We start from the raw sequence: 16,289 nt of genomic DNA on the forward strand, positions 1-16,289 counted from the left end.
TTTTGACCCAAACAAACCCATGCAACTTAAGACTTAAGGTTGTGTGGTCCAGGGTCACATATAGCTATATTTTGTAAAGAGAACTGGTACGAAATAAAGCACGAACTGTATGTTGATAATCTTTAACCTTTGGGTGGTGTGAACTTGTGTCTTGATCTGTCTAGCTCTAGCCAGCAGATGGGGACACTTATATTCCACGCGTGTTTTACAGGAGTACTATGTTCCTCTTTTTACACTGCTGGAACAGGTCAGATTTCAGGCCACGCCTCCAAACGTGTACGCGTAACATGATTGGACGGCGTGACACGTTCTCAGATAACATGAGCAAAAAGTGAACTCTCTTACAAAGTTTGGTGAGAGTTGCATTTTTTAGTAAATTCCAACATTTCCTAAAGACGATTAGTACAGTTTTTGTATAAACCCGCGTTATAGTAACGACTACAATGTCAGTTTGCAAAGAGCGATTAGTTCATGAAGAAAAGCGAGAAGCAGTCTTGAGTAAAAGCAATAGTAAGAAGTCCAAAGCGGTCTGTGGTGTTTGCAGTCGGATGTACCGAGATCCTAAAATCCTGCCTTGCTTGCACACGTTCTGCGCGGACTGCATTCGCCAGCTGGAGCCGTTTTCTGTGCGTCGCGTAAACGGGGAACGACGCTCACCAGAAGATGACACGCACGGGCGCAGCTCTGGCTCAACAATCCTGTGTCCTGAGTGCGATTCAGAGGTGGATCTGCCCCCATCCGGTGTGGATGGGCTGACCACTGACCATCTTGCGCTGGACGAGGTTTTCGCGGAGACCCTGCTGGTGGACTGCAGGGTTTTGTGCGACCTGTGCAGCGACAGTGACGCGGGGAAGCGCTGTGAGGTTTGCTGTGTCAATCTATGCGATTTCTGCAGTCAGGCACACAGGTTAGTTTATAAGAGGCTGTTTGCTAGTTAACATGAAGTTGAAGGCATTGATTCATCCTCATTTCGTTTCATAAATCATGCATGACTTTATTCCTAGAACTCAAATGGAGATGTTAAAGAGATAAAATATGAATATACAGTCATAATTATTTTCACCCTCATTTTGGTTTAAACCTGTATGACACCTCTCTTAAAGGTGAAAAAAAAAATGTACTCACCCACATGTCATCCAAGATGTTCATGTCTTTCTTCAGTAGCAAAAACTGGACATTCTCCATAGTGGACTTGAGTGGGGATCAACGGGTTGAAGGTCCAAATTGCAGTTAAAATGGAGCTTCAAAGGGCTCTACACAATCCAAGCCGAGGAATATAAGTCTTATCTAGCAAAATAATTGGTCATTTTATTAAAACAATAAAAAAATTTAAACCTTTAACCACGAATGCATGTCTTGCACCAGCCCAAGCAGGGTTGCCAGGTTTTCACAACAAAACAAAACAAAACAAAAAATCAGCTGTGTGAAGATGCATTAAAAGTGCAGTTTGGGCCTTCAAACCATTGGGCACCATAGAAGTCCACTATATGGAGAAAAATCCTGGAATGTTTTTCCTAAAAAACTTAACTTTTTTGGGACTCAAGAAAGAAAGACATGAACATTTTGGATGACATGGGTTGAGTACATTATCAGCAGTGTTGGGAAGTAACTAGTTACATGTAACGGAATTACGTAATTTAATTACAAAATAAATGTAATTGTAATTAGTTACAGTTACTTAAAAAAACATGTAATTAAATTACAGTTACTTCTGAAAAATGCCAGTGATTACAAAGGGGATTACATCTGAATTTTTTCACAACACTCACCCCCACTTACAGATCTAATTGACTTCTTTCATAAATTGCATTGACTGCTCTAAAATGAGACACCAATGTTTCAGGAGTTTAGGACACAGAATAGGACACATGCTTATTCGATAACTGTTTTATTTCCTATTTGGGTTCATAAATAAACTTTATTTTTTAAGATTAAAGCTGAATTCAATATTATGTGGACAATTTCTTAATTCCGTCATCCTGGTATCGTGGACTCACTCTATTGTTTCATACAAATGCAGCTGCTGCCATTTATTTATTTATTTATTTTTGTACACTGTAATAGATTATAAGATAACTAACAAACTAGTACTACTTCCTTAATTATTTATGCGGTGAAATGTTGTGTAAGAAAAGACTGCACTGTATACCTAAAATGTCTAATTTGAACTTGCCGTTTGCTAGCAACTGATTTCTTCATGAAAGCTTTGCGTTCAAATATTTCATCTCAAATCAGTGTTTCGTGACTAATTTTATCCTAAACATCAAAATAATCTATGAAGCAGTTGTGTAATAAGTGGGATAATGTTGTTGATGTATGTAGCCTGTTGTTACCGCAAAATAAAGATGTATATTATCCCTTACTTAATTCAAGTGATGAAGGATTTTGAAAGTCTGACAATAATCAATGTTGAGTGCTACTGTAAGATTAACTCTGCCTGGTTTAAATGTTTCAAAATGAATAACAGTTGAAAATATTCAAAATTTAGAAAAGTAATCGAAAAGTAATTAGAAGTAATAAGTTACATTACTTTTATAAAGTAATTGAAAAGTTACACTACTTATTACATTTTAAATCAAGTAACTTGTAATCTGTAACCTATTACATTTCCAAAGTAACCTTCCCAACACTGATTATCAGGATATTTTTATTTTGGAAGTGAACTAATCTAACTCATAAATCTTCTAACAATAGTTGAATGCACTATATTTCCTTTAAAGGAGAAGTTTACTTGCATAACAAAAAATTACAGATAAAGTACTCACCCCCTTGTCATCCAAGATGTTCGTGTCTTTCTTTCTTCAGTTGTAAAGAAGTTATGTTTTTCGAGGAAAACGTTTCAGGATTTTTCTCCATATACTGGACTTATATGGTGCCCCAAGTTTAAACTTAAACTACTCTAAAATGTAGCTTAAATGCGGCTTTAAACAATCAAAACAATGTGGTTGTAAACGATCCCAGGCGAGGAAGAAGGGTCTTATTTAGCGAAATGATTTTGTATTACAATTATATACTTTTTAACTTCAAACGCTCGCCTCGCCTTGTCTTGCTCTGCCTGAACTTTTCCAGTTCAAGACAGTTAAGGTATGTTGAAAAACTACCATTTCATTTTCTCCCTAAACTGTCCTGCATTGCTGTTTTACCTTTTTTGTTAGGGGGGTTTGATCTTTGCAGTTTTTGACGTTACAAACACTGGGTCGGTAAATCTGCAGTGATGTATGATGATTTTGAAATTATTTTTTACGTTGAGGGAGAAAATAAAACAGGAGTTTTTCGACATACCCTAACTGTCTTGAACCAAAAAAGTTCAGGCAAAGCAAGACAAGAAGTGCGTTTGAGGTTAAAAAGTATATAAATTGTAATAATAATAAAAACTCCTGTTATCTTGCCTGTAGGAGACAGAAGAGGACCTCCTCTCACTCTGTCCAAAGCCTACAGGAGCTGAAATCTCAGGGTCGTCTCACTAGACCCGTCCTGTGCTCACTGCACCCTGGCCAGGAGTTACGGCTCTTCTGTGAGCCATGTGACCTCACCGTGTGCCTGGAGTGTGCGGCCACCTTTCACCGCGACCACCATTGCAGCTCTGCCCATGAAGTCATCAGTCCTCATGGCGATCGCATCAGGGATCTAGTCGTCAGGAGCTTAAGGCCCCGTCTTGTTCGTCTGGAGGACTCTCTGAGACGCGTGGACACGTCCCAAGAAGCACTCCAGGCTCGGACTGACACGTTAGCAGGTGAGATCCGAGCGTTTGCTCGAAACTATGCCAGCGCTGTGGAGGCACATTGCTGTTCACTATTGCGATCACTGGAGGACCTAAGGTTGCAGCGCAGGAACCAACTCCATCTGCAGAAAGCTCAGCTGCAGCAGGCCTTGGTTGATGTCCGCGGTGGGGTGGACTTTGCAGAACGCCTGCTCACATGTGGATCTAATGCTGAAATTCTCACTGCCAAAGGAGTTACTATGAGGAGACTGATGAACCTTGTGGAGTCAGGATTCGACCCGCATCCAACGACAGTCGCCCATGATAATGCCGGCAGTATCTGTTTCCTTCCTCAAGAGAGTGCTGGGGAGGTGCAGGGATTTCCTGTGGTGGGAGTTGTACATGCCAAGACTGTAGATTCCAGCAAGTGCACAATCCAAGGAGAAGGTGAGAATAGGCTACTATCTATCTTTTTGTTTAACAGGGAAGTAAGCTTTTAGGTGAGATTTCCAGTGCATTATCCGCCATAGAGAAATAATGAGAAGAATAACAACGTGCAGTAAATGGTAAAACAGTTTGCACTACAATTAGGATTAATACAAATTAAGATTAAGACATTAAAATAGTATGGTAAGGCACACCAATGTGCAATATAAAGCAGCAAAACAAGCTTTTTGTGTAGCTACAAATATCTGGACGCAGGTGAAACTGGAAGCCAGACCCATAAAATTTACAAATGGCTGCACCCCACTTTCAAGGAAAAAAAAGGTGGATATACAGTTGAAGTCAAGAGTTTACATACACCTTGCAGAATCTGCAAAATGTTAATTATTTTACTAAATTAAATGGGATCATACAAAATGGATGTTATTTTGTATTTAGTATTTACCGGAATACAGTATTTCACGTAAAAGATGATAGTTCGTGATAGTTGCCCGCTGTTCTTCAGAAAAAATCCTTCAGGTCCCACAAATTCTTTGGTTTTTAGCATTTTTGTGTATTTGAACCCTTTCCAACAATGACTGTATGATTGTGAGATCCATCTTTTCACACTGAGGACAACTGAGGGACTTGTTCTTGTTTTGCCTAAATATCATGTTTTTTTTCATGTATTACTGCCCTTCAGAAGCTACAGAAAATACTTACATGTTCCCCAGAAGACAAAATGAGTAAAATTTACCCTGATCTTCAGATTCAAGAAGTTTACACCCCTGGCTCTTAATGCATTGTTTTTCCTTCGGGAGCATCAGTGAGCGTTTGAACCTTCTGTAATAGTTCCGTATGAGTCCCTCAGTTGTCCTCAGTGAAAATAGATGGATCTCAAAATTATACAGTGATTGTTGGAAAGGGTTCAAATACACAAAAATGCTGAAAAACCAAAGAAATTGTGGGACCTGAAGGATTTTTCTGAAGAACAGCGGGCAGTTTAACTGTTCAGGACAAACAATGGACTCATGAACAACTATCACTAAACAAAAAAAAAAAACAGCTGTGGATCAATCAGGTAACAACATAGTATTAGGAATAAACTTTTGAACAGGATCATTTTTTTAAACTGTCAAAACTGCCAGCTGTTTTATACTTTTATAAGCCTTTCTGCATCTGAATTTGGTCATTAGTCTGTTCTGAATCCTAAATGTTGTTACTCATTAAGCTGTGCGGTCACATGTAGTGCAAGTGTTTGGTTCGGTGACTTTACTGTGGAAATTTAAGCTCTGTTTGTCAAACACCTGACAGTTCAGTGCACATTCCTCAGAAACAGTACAGCTCAGATGAAACTGTATATTGGTAGTTTCTTGTAGGTTCAGATTATGTGACAGGACCTTTAGTCTGAAAGTGAGACCTTATATCCGCTTTTATCCACTCGCACACACAGACATACAAACACCAAAAAGCCTAGGGCATGACACTGGCATAAACAGCTGACAACATTCCTGGCTACCATGACAACCCAACCCTTTTATGTACTGGTGCTCCTAGAGTATGATTGTGAAAGGGACACTTATCCAGCTCTGTCCCAGCATGCCACAAGTAGGTTCACAGCAGGAGGAGAATACACTGCTGTTTGCTTGTGGTGTGCAGGTTGACTGTCCATGTCAGGGTTCCCACACTCAGAGAAAACAAGAAACTGCTTTTGTAAAGCGCTAATGTGAATAAGAGATGATCCAGTTCAGATTTGAATTCATCTGATCTTTTTACTCCTTTACCAAAAACCCAAACATTATACATGTGAACCTCATAATTCTTAATCCAAATGTCATAACTCTGAAAGTGTTCTTCCTGTTAACCAACAGACTTCTCTTTCGTGATGTATGCTTGACTTCTCCACTCATTTAATTTGCATAAACCTGTCCCTTTATTACAATTGATAACAAGCTCGTATTTGGATATGTCTCTATTAAATCAACATCTGATGGATAGCACAAAGTCCTCGTGCTATATTTATTCTTTTTTGATAATCCTTTTACACTTGGATGCATGTCACAGTTCAGAAGAAAAGATCTGTTGCTAATTTCATTACATAGCCTGTGTCACTCACATGTGTCTGTCCTTGAATAACTCACAGGTGTGGAACGAGGTCATGAAGGCCATAGGGGAGAGTTCACTCTGGTTTGCAGGGACTCCTCCGGAGAGCAGATGGGCCGTGGTGGAGACCCTGTGTTGGTCAGCATAGTGCATAAGGAGAGAAAGGGTTGGTGAGTATATATGGAAATATTAAGACCACCAGATTTTTAGTTAGTTTAGATTTTGAGTCACTCAAATCCTTCCACAGTTGCACTGGCAAAATTGCAAATAAAATTTTGATCTATTTGAATTTCACAGTACTAAAGGGACAGTTCAGCCAAAAATGAAAATTACCGCATGATTTACTTACCATCAAGCCATCCTAGGTGTATATGACTTTCTTCTTTCAGACGAAGTTATATTTAAAAATGTCCTGGCTCTTCCAAGTATTATAATGGCAGTGAATCGCTGTTGATATGCAGTAGTCCAATAAAAGTGCTTTCATTCATCATAAAAAGTACTCCACATGGCTTCTGAAGCGAATCAATGTGTTTTAAAAATATCTATATTTAAAACTTTATCATCTGTTACGTCATTACGCCGCTGAAACGGCACTCTCTTGTAAACACACATACGACATTTAGCAGAAGCTAGAGATTACAATTTAGAAAGTTTTAAATATTTCTTACACAAACGCTTCGATTCACTTCAGAAGGCCTTTATTAACCCCTCTGAGCCATGTGGAGTAATTTTTAAGATGGATGAATGCACTGTTATTGGACTATTGAGCCACAACAGCCATTAACTGTCATTATAAACCTTGGAAAAAACTTAATGTGATGCATATTTGTCAGGTTTATTAAAATGAAACAAGTATGAGATTTCTGTAATTGTAATATTAAACTGAATGTGTTTTAAATGCAAAGTAACACAAGAAAGTGTTAAAATGTTCCATTATCAGCATCTGATACAATATTCATCTTAACATTTTTCAGACTGATGATTTGTCATGAGTATGTCTGTTACATTACAGCTCTGTGGAGGCGGCTGTGGTGGATAAGGGTGATGGTTCCTATAATGTGTCCTACACCCCAGCTGAAGCAGGTCTCTACTCTGTGTGGGTGTGTGTTAAAGCACAACATGTCCATGTAAGTGTCCAGTTAAACCAGCGCAGCTGTATCTAATAATAATAGTAGCATTGTACTGACAAGTTTAAAGGAATTTCAGTGATGCTGTGAATGATTCCTAACAGTAAGTGGTTTTTAGGGTTCACCATTTGTGCTAAATGTAAAAAGGAAGTTCAGACGTCACCATGGCATATTCCATTGTTGTTCATTCTGCTCCAGCGGGGGTGCTAAAGAGGCACGCTGTGGCTGCACAGGAACTATGCCAGGTACTGTTTATTCCAAAAAATGTATTTTATTTTTTAAGTTTTTTTTTTTTTTTTTTACCTAATAATAATTACTGTGTGTGTGTGTGTGTGTGTGTGTGTGTGTGTGTGTGTGTGTGTGTGTGTGTTGCACACTCAGGAGGGTTTCTGGGTTGTGGACATGGTCATAAAGGACACCCCGGTAAGCCCCACTGGTCATGTTGTGGGAGTGTAGTGGAGGCCTCAGAGTGTATTTTACATAACCTGGGCAGCATTTCTCCTCGAGGACACCTCAGGACTGTGGAACTTTGAGACATCAGCAAATATACACTCACTCTAATCAACATAACCATAAACACTTACTTCAACACATACTTGAATCTTCTCACCTAGCCTACATAAATTCACAGTGTAAAAAGTAACACTGTGCTTAATAAGCCTTAATTTGTGTGATAAATTGTTTTTGTTTCAGCAGTGCTAATGTTCAGAATCATGGCAGTCGAATAAACTGCAATGGACAAAGTATATTTAAACTTGTGTCTAGTATTGTGAATCATGCCAACACTAAATACTTCAGTCTATCAGTATTGTAAAGATTTAGCTCGTGTTTTCTTTACATGTTGTAGTTATTTTTAATCACTGTAAACCTGTCTGTGGCATTGTGTAGCTTCGTATTTAATCATAATCAGCATGATTTAAAAAATATTGTAATATCTGTGGATATTTTGTTAATGTCTGTGGTACTGTTTTGTTTCATCTTTTATTATAATCAACATGTTTTCTTTTTATATTTCCCAGCTATATGAGGAATGAGATGTGTGTTATTATAATGCTTTATTTTTATATGTGTGCATGACTCCAAAGACTGCCACAGATTAAACAACACTTACCTCTCCACTTGTGTGGTAACTAAACTGGCACTTTTAAGATGTATTTTTGATATGCTTTGCATATATATACTCTAGGTAGTTGGTCTATAAAACACACATGACGTATATTATCAAAATATACAGTTGATGTCAAAATTTTACATAAACTTTGCAGAATCTGCAAAATGTTAATTGTTTGATCAAAATAAGAGAGATCATACAAAATGCATTTTGTATGAACCTGAAGATACTTCACATAAAAGATGTTTAGATATAGTTCCCAAGAGAAAATAATAGTTGAATTTATAAAATTTTTTACATACGCTTGATTTGTAACACTGTATTGTTACCCAAATGATCCACAGCTGGGTGTTTTTGTTTAGTAATAGTTCATGAGTCCCTTGTTTGTCCTGAACAGTTAAACTGCCTGCTGTTTCATTAGAAAAATCCTTCAGGTCCCACAAATTCTTTGGTTTTTTATATTTTTTGTGTATTTGAACCCTTTCTAACAATGACTGTATGATTTTGAGGACAACTGAGGAACTCATATTAAACTATTACAGAAGATTCAAATGCTCACTGATGCTTCAGAAGGAAACACAATACATTGAGAACCGGAGGGTGAAAACTTTTGGAATTTGAAGATCAGGGTAAATTTAACTTATTTTGTCTTCTGGGGAACCTGTAAGTATCTTCAGTACCTTCTGAAAGGCATTACTAAATGAAAAAAAAAATATTTAGGCAAAATAGGATAAATGTACAACAATGTATCTTCATTCTGTTCAAAAGTTTACACCCCTGGCTCTTAATGCATAATTTTCCTTCTGTAGCATCAGTGAGCATTTGAACTTTCTGTAATAGTTGCATATGAGTTGTCTTCAGTGTGAAAGGATGAATCTCAAAATCATATAGTCATTGTTGGAAGGGTTTAAATAAGAAAAATGCGGGGAAAAAACAGAATTTGTGAAACCTGAAGAATTTTTCTAAAGAACAGCGGGCAGTTTAACTGTTCAGGACAAACAAGGGACTCAAGAATAATTACTAAACAAACAAAACAGCTGTGGATCATTTAGGTTAGCATTAAGAATCAAGTGTATGTAAACCTTTGAACAGGGTAATTTTTATAAATTCAACTATTATTTTCTCTTGTGGACTATATGTAAACTTCTTTTATGTAAAATATCTTATTCAGGTCAGTACCAAAAAATAACATGCATTTTGTACGATCCTTCTTATTTTGGTAAAATAATTAACATTTGGCAGATTCTGCAAGGTGTATGTAAACTTTTGACCTCAACTGTATATGTTGTGTTGGTATTACCATCACTTTGTTTGCCTTGCTTATTGAGTAGTATATTTTAATCTTTGCAGTTATTGTTTGGTTCTCATCGTGCTGGATGGCCTGAGAAGTACATTTTCAGCAAATTTTCATTTTTGAGTTAACTACTTTAACAGTTAAACACGGTCGATTTGTTTTAATCAACATGCTGGCTTGCTCTTTTTAACACTAGATGGCAGCAGTGCATTGTGCTGAAATTACGTTGCTTGGTGGCGAAATCTCTCTCTCTCTCTCTCTCTCTCTCTCTCTCTCTCTCTCTCTCTCTCTCTCTCTCTCTCTCTCTCTCTCTCTCTCCATCACCAGAGACATGTAAAGACTTCGTCTCAGGCTTGAAAGCAGCGCTAACCTTTACTGAAATACATAATCTGTAATAAAAAAATTCAAATATGTCATCTTTGTACTATTTATACATTTTTCTTAAAAGAATACATGCTGAATAAAAATGTTTTGCTTGTGGATGTGACCCTACAATTAATTATAATATAAAAAATATATTTATATAAATGTATACATTATAGATTTATTTCCACTGGCAAAAGAAAAGGAAAGGTATCAGACAATGACCTCTAATATTTTTCCACTATGCCATGCGCATACAAAGCAGTGGATTAAAGTAGCAGTCAGTCTGATTCAGAAGGACATCATACATGCTTTGAACCCTGTTTCCTCTTTGAAATCTCTGAGCTCACACAGTCAAGGACATGAGAAGTTCTGTAAGCCTGTAAACGAATGTATCAGAACTGTATACAATAAATGTATCTATTCAGATATATTTTCATATGGTTATTTAATCATTTAAGATGTCCTTGATTATTTTTGTAGTAAATAATTTTGTTTATTAAAAGGGATTCGTAGTTAACACTCCAGTTCTGTACAAAGATCAGTTTTTATCTATATTTTCTTATATGTAACCCTATTCCTTTTACTTTTTATAAAACAGCTTATATTTATACAGCCTCTTATATAACATAAGGAATATGTTTTCATAAAAATATATATTTTCCTAAAGTAGGAAAAAGTCTAGGGTGTTGATCCAAGAACATGTCCTACTTGGCAAAACCACACAATATAAATTATCAATAAAGTATATTTTGATTAACAGAGAAGTAGTGTAAAAGTCATTTGCATTTCAGAGAAGAATCTCATTTGTGACCCACATATGCAATCTAGGGGGCTAAAAGCTATGCATAAATCTGAATTCATAGGGTTTGACAGCACGTATCACAGATCACATGACAGATTCGAGTCTCTTTAGGGGGAAGGGTCTGTTACACTGATGCCATGACCTGGATAGAATCTAAATGCCTGTTGGGATAGGGGCTAGGATGGAACAAGAGAACGTGAAGATAGTTGAAGCAGAAGCATATCATTATACAAATCAAATCATTTGGCTGATGCAGATCATAATATATGGGCCATTCTACAAAATTGGTTCAAAGTTGGAAACATCTTGAAAAAAATGTGTAAACTGAAAAGAAAAAAAAATAGCAAATTGTATAACATCCACAGTACACATTTCTGGTAATTGTGCAGTGAATTCTCATATTGTATTTTCAGAAAGTTTTGGAATATTTGTCCTCTCAGCAAATTCAGCACTACTGTAACACAGTAATATATCATTTAAAGGGGGGTCCAATGCTGTTTCATGCATGTTAAGTTATTTACACCGTTAAAGAGTTGGATTCTCATGCCAAACATGGCCAAAGTTTCTAAAAAGATTTGGCCGTATAACAGAGTATTTCTGTGCCGAATACACACTTCAGGGTTTCTTACAAGTTTCTGAATTTTTTTTCGATCGTGGCTCTTCGTGACGTCCTGAAGGGTGGAACTCCTTGTATGGGCATTTCTCCTGAAAGAGCGCGCCCACGCCCACATCGACCGGAGAGCAAGAGCAGGCCCATCAACGCGCTTCATTCGGCAAGAATGTCTCTAAATAAGTATGGTTTTGGTTGTAAGGCAAAGATAACCTTGCTCAGCTTTCCAAAGAACCCAGCGTTACGTGAACAGTGGATAATGCAGTTTCTTTTTCCGGGGCAGAAACGGAGTTTTGCAAGTGTGTTTGTTGACGAGCGTTTTATAAACAAGGCCCAGTTCGATGCTGGATTTGCACATCATTTGATACTTAAAGATGAAGCGGTCCCAGCTATAAAAGATCCCGGTCGTGATTCAGAACTGCAGATGGTAAGTGAAACGACATCAATTGGCTGTGTTTTGTGGGGAATTGGCACGCGAGTTCTCGTCAATCTTTAGCTCCGCCCACGGCGCGCCTCCAAGTGTTTGGATGTTTTCGGAGAGAATGGTAAAGCAGTATCTTTCTTTTGTAAATATGATCAAACTAAAGACTTTTTGGAGATATGAAGGACGCAGTACTACTCTATAGGTACTCAAGATTAACATAAGATTGAGTAAAACTTTGTGTGTTATGCCCCCTTTAATAAGAAGGGTTATATTGACCTATTGAGATTTTGCTCACATCTTCCTTGTCAATTATATATTTTTTTCTATTTTATATATTTTATATATTTTTTATAATTATATTTTTATATATTTTAAGTTTTAGAGGTAAATCAATTAGAATTAAATATTAAACAATATTTCAATTGTGATTGATGAGATTTGCTGTATTTTGAATCAAAGAAAAAATTGATTAAAAATTTTGATACAATTTTTCTTTGTAAAATGCAAAAAGTTGATCAAACTTAAGAATTAATTAGTTTGAATATACATGGTACCAAACACTATCATAACATCTCATGAAAGAGACATAACATCTCAATATACTTTTAATTTTGACAAAACATCTCATGTTTCAGTAGTGACAGCAATGTTTTGGTAGTGATCACATTACAGAATTTTAACTCATTACTAATACTAAAAATTAGCATAACTGTACTAGAATTTGTACCAAATAAAGGATTATTTTTGTCAATACTGAAACGATGTTTCAGTCGTGACTGTTTAGATAGTGACAAAGCACTGTTTTGAACCGCTGTACACATATAAGAACTAATTGTTATGGAAAACTACCAAAAAACTGTTTAATTATAGAAAAATAGTGTTTGGTAGTGTTTTCTATAAAGTTACACAGATTTTTTTCATATTTTTGAAAACATTGTTTCGGTATAGTGACATTAAAATACGGGACACAGAAAAAAAAATATAAATATATACAGTATATATATATATATATATATATTTTTTTTTTTTAATTGCAAGTACCCATTAAGTTATGATTTTATATATTTAAAGCTTACTGATACTTTAAATATTATTGTGGGTTTTAATAGATAATAAAAGGATCTTAGTAAACATCTAAGATTTAAATACTTAAATGCTTTTTAATGTGGTTTTTTTTTTGGTTGTGAGACAGCAGTTTGCACCAATTCAGTAGAATGGCTCATATATGTGTAAATAGGCCTATATATGTGTATGCACACCCACACACACTGTGCTTACTTGTTTGTCATCCACAGTACGTCACTAATGGTGTGCATCGTTAACTCGTTGCCTGTTTTCCAGAGACCTCGTATTCCTTGGTGTGCACTTTACGTAATCCTCATGGGCTCGAGAGCTGCTCGCTATCATATCTGTTGATATTGGATGCACTCAGTCATTCAGCTGCCTCCTCTTCTCATTGCATTTGTCATCTCTGTGTCTTAAACACATTGTCTTGTTTGGCAGTGTTTACCTCTACGAGCTCCTCTCTTTATCTACACTTCATTTATCATTCACACTTGAGGTCTAACGCATATTCTCCTTCTCTTTGTTATTTTTCCTCCACATGCCCTTTTGTAAATTGCTCTGTCTGATGTACACATTCTGTGCTTTCGCTGTATCCATTAGTATGTGACTACAGTCTGCTTCAGATCTCTAATCTCCCATCAATCCTTTGCAAGGTGAGAACTCTTCCTCACCTGTCAGCAACATGTCATGTCACAGAGCCGAGACCAGATTGTTGTGACAAAGCTTGACAACCCAGGCTAAAAGCTTCTTTATCACACCCACAAAAGCACTGAAGGAAGGAATAACGCATGTGCCAGACAGTTTTGAATCCGGGACTGTGTTGCGACTGAATTATTCAGTTGGATTAGTTAACATTAGCAGTTTGTCAATAATTCATTTACCAGGAGAAATATGGTTTCCAGGACAACTTGCATAACATAGTGTTTTGTCCCCTTTGGGCACCTCAGATATTTTTAGTAATAGAGCCAGAGATGCTCACTTGCACAATTAAAGAGATAGGTGTTAAAAAAACACCTTATGAAGGGGACGTGGAACATACTTCATCTATATTATTACTTGCTGATCAGTAAATCATGACTATCAGTTCCTGTAGGAATAGTTAATCCAAAAATAGAAATGTTGTCATCCTTTACTACCTCAAATACCTCAAATCTGTATGACTTTCTTTCTTCTTTCGAACATTAAAGAAAATATTTTAAAGAATGTGGTTTCCGTAAGGAAACAATACTCAGTGGGAACCATCAACTATTTGGTTACACACATTCTTCAAAATATTTGTATTTGGATCAAATTAAGGTTGAGCAAAGGATCTCTTTCATTAACTGCATCAGAACTATGATGGCAGTTAAGACCAAATGTTTGCAAATAAATAAAATAAAATGTGAGCAAGTCAGCTATAAAAACTAATAATGAATACCCTTATGTACTGCATACCCTATTTAGTAGGTCGTTTTGTATGGTAATAGAGTAATAAAGTTTTTTGCTTTCAAAATTATTTTGGCAAAGTTACACTGCAACACATTTTATAATGAGAGATGAAAATATATTGCGTTTGCTAAATACAAAATGTCCCTCTTTTCCTTACCTGTATATGGCTAGCGTCATTATGCAATTATACAACAGTGTTAAGAATTTTCTCTGAAATTGGTCCCTTATATAATGCAGTATTTGTGGGAACAGCCATTTGTTGCTATGTCTGAAGCCACAGTGGACATTATCTAGTTCTAGTGCACTCGTTCAGTCCTAGGCTAATGGACTGCAATAACGGGTAGCTTACAACTGATGTACACTCAGCGGCCAGAGAATACCTATATAATGCATTATATAATGTATCGATTTATACGACGGGGCTGATGAATGCTTGCATATAAGTTGACGAACGAACTAAGGTGCATGCAAGTATTTTCAGGGAAACTCACGGCTAAAGTAGTTCCAGGCAGGTCTTGGCCGCATTACATGTTCATATCACTTTGCCAAATTACTTCGGTTATTTCAAAGGTCCTGATGGGCGTTACCACTTATTTTGTTTTTGATAAGATACCGATACTTTCGTTTGTCGATTTCGTTATGATACTGTATTTTGAAATTAAGAAATGTATTAAATTATTTAATTACTAAGAGTAAAATGGGTGATACCCACACCTGTAGGCTACAATTTGTTTACTGTGAAATAACTCAAACATATGTGACCCTGGACCACAAGGGCCAATAAGGGCCAAGTCATAATGGCCAATTTCCTGAAATTGAGATTTATGCATTATCAGAAAGCTGAATAAATAAGCTTAGGATATGATCATATTTAGCCGAGATACAACTATTTAAAAATCTAGAATCTGAGGGTGAGGTTGAAATCAAAATGTTTAGAAAATCGCCTTTAAAGTTGTCCAAATTAAGTTTTTAGCAGTGCATATTACTAATTAAAAATTATGTTTTGCTTAAAATGACCTAAGACTGGTTTTGTGGCACTCAGGAAAAAGGTCTATACAATGCATTTTTGGCTATTGCTACAAATATGTTACCTAAAACTGGTTTTGTGGTCTAGGGTCACATATATATATGTTTTTTTCTGTCCTCTGATAAGCATTGGTCTGGGTTACCATTGCCAAAAGCATCAATGATTTCTTACAGTTCTTACTTTTGGGAAATGCAACCCTATTTGAATGCACTGTCAGAAGTGAATGAATGCTCTCTGTGATGGATTGGTTCTGTCTTGCAACATTTGCGTGTGTTCAGATGAGCAGGAAAATAGTCCTATCCTACACAAATTGTTATTCACGAACATAGGTTATTTCTCCAGTTCAATGCATATTGTACACATTGAATTTATTTTTGTTAAACAAACAAAATCACTGGTAAATAAAACACACCTTAGTATGGATTTTTTTAAATTAAAATATTTATACTTTTGATATTGCATCAGTATCGATATATTCTTGCATCAGTAACTAGTCCTTACAGGCTACAACAGCAAAAGAACCAAACCCCACAAAGACACTGAACAGGCAAAAAATATAGTATACAACAAGCTAAAAATGACAAATTTTCAGATTGTGGCTGTCATACACTGTCAAACGCGGCTTTACTGAGCTCAAAGGCCCAAGCTGTAATATAAACAAAACGCTATTGGCTACTTTAAAAAGGGGGCAGGACTGCTTGATTTGTCCCATCCTGTCTTCCAGTTTCAGTTGAAATTATGCCAACAAATAGAATAATGCTTCAAAGCACTTTATGGGACCTTTAAGAGTTTTTAGTATTTCTGCAAGT

General features: G+C 36.4%; 1 protein-coding gene across 1 annotated transcript; it reads left to right on the forward strand.

Moving 5' to 3' along the window:
• Window positions 1-337: 337 nt before the first annotated feature.
• trim45 (tripartite motif containing 45) lies at window positions 338-10,042 on the forward strand. Its single transcript, XM_073845989.1, has 6 exons — window positions 338-907; window positions 3,396-4,147; window positions 6,267-6,396; window positions 7,239-7,353; window positions 7,472-7,598; window positions 7,735-10,042. Exons 1-6 carry the CDS (start codon window positions 444-446, stop codon window positions 7,884-7,886), a joined length of 1,740 nt encoding a protein of 579 aa, XP_073702090.1. The 5' UTR covers window positions 338-443; the 3' UTR covers window positions 7,887-10,042.
• Window positions 10,043-16,289: the final 6,247 nt, after the last annotated feature.

This window comes from Garra rufa, chromosome 8 (genome assembly GCF_049309525.1).
Source record: "Garra rufa chromosome 8, GarRuf1.0, whole genome shotgun sequence".
Lineage (NCBI taxonomy): Eukaryota > Metazoa > Chordata > Actinopteri > Cypriniformes > Cyprinidae > Garra > Garra rufa.

What these genes read in the sequence shown, in the direction of transcription:
- trim45 (XM_073845989.1), top strand. Translation starts at nt 444, where the DNA reads ATGTCAGTTTGCAAAGAGCGATTAGTTCATGAAGAAAAGCGAGAAGCA. An exon ending in TTCTGCAGTCAGGCACACAG is followed by an intron (nt 908 to 3,395) that starts GTTAGTTTATAA and finishes TCTTGCCTGTAG; the next exon opens with GAGACAGAAGAGGACCTCCT. An exon ending in CTGCACAGGAACTATGCCAG is followed by an intron (nt 7,599 to 7,734) that starts GTACTGTTTATT and finishes TTGCACACTCAG; the next exon opens with GAGGGTTTCTGGGTTGTGGA.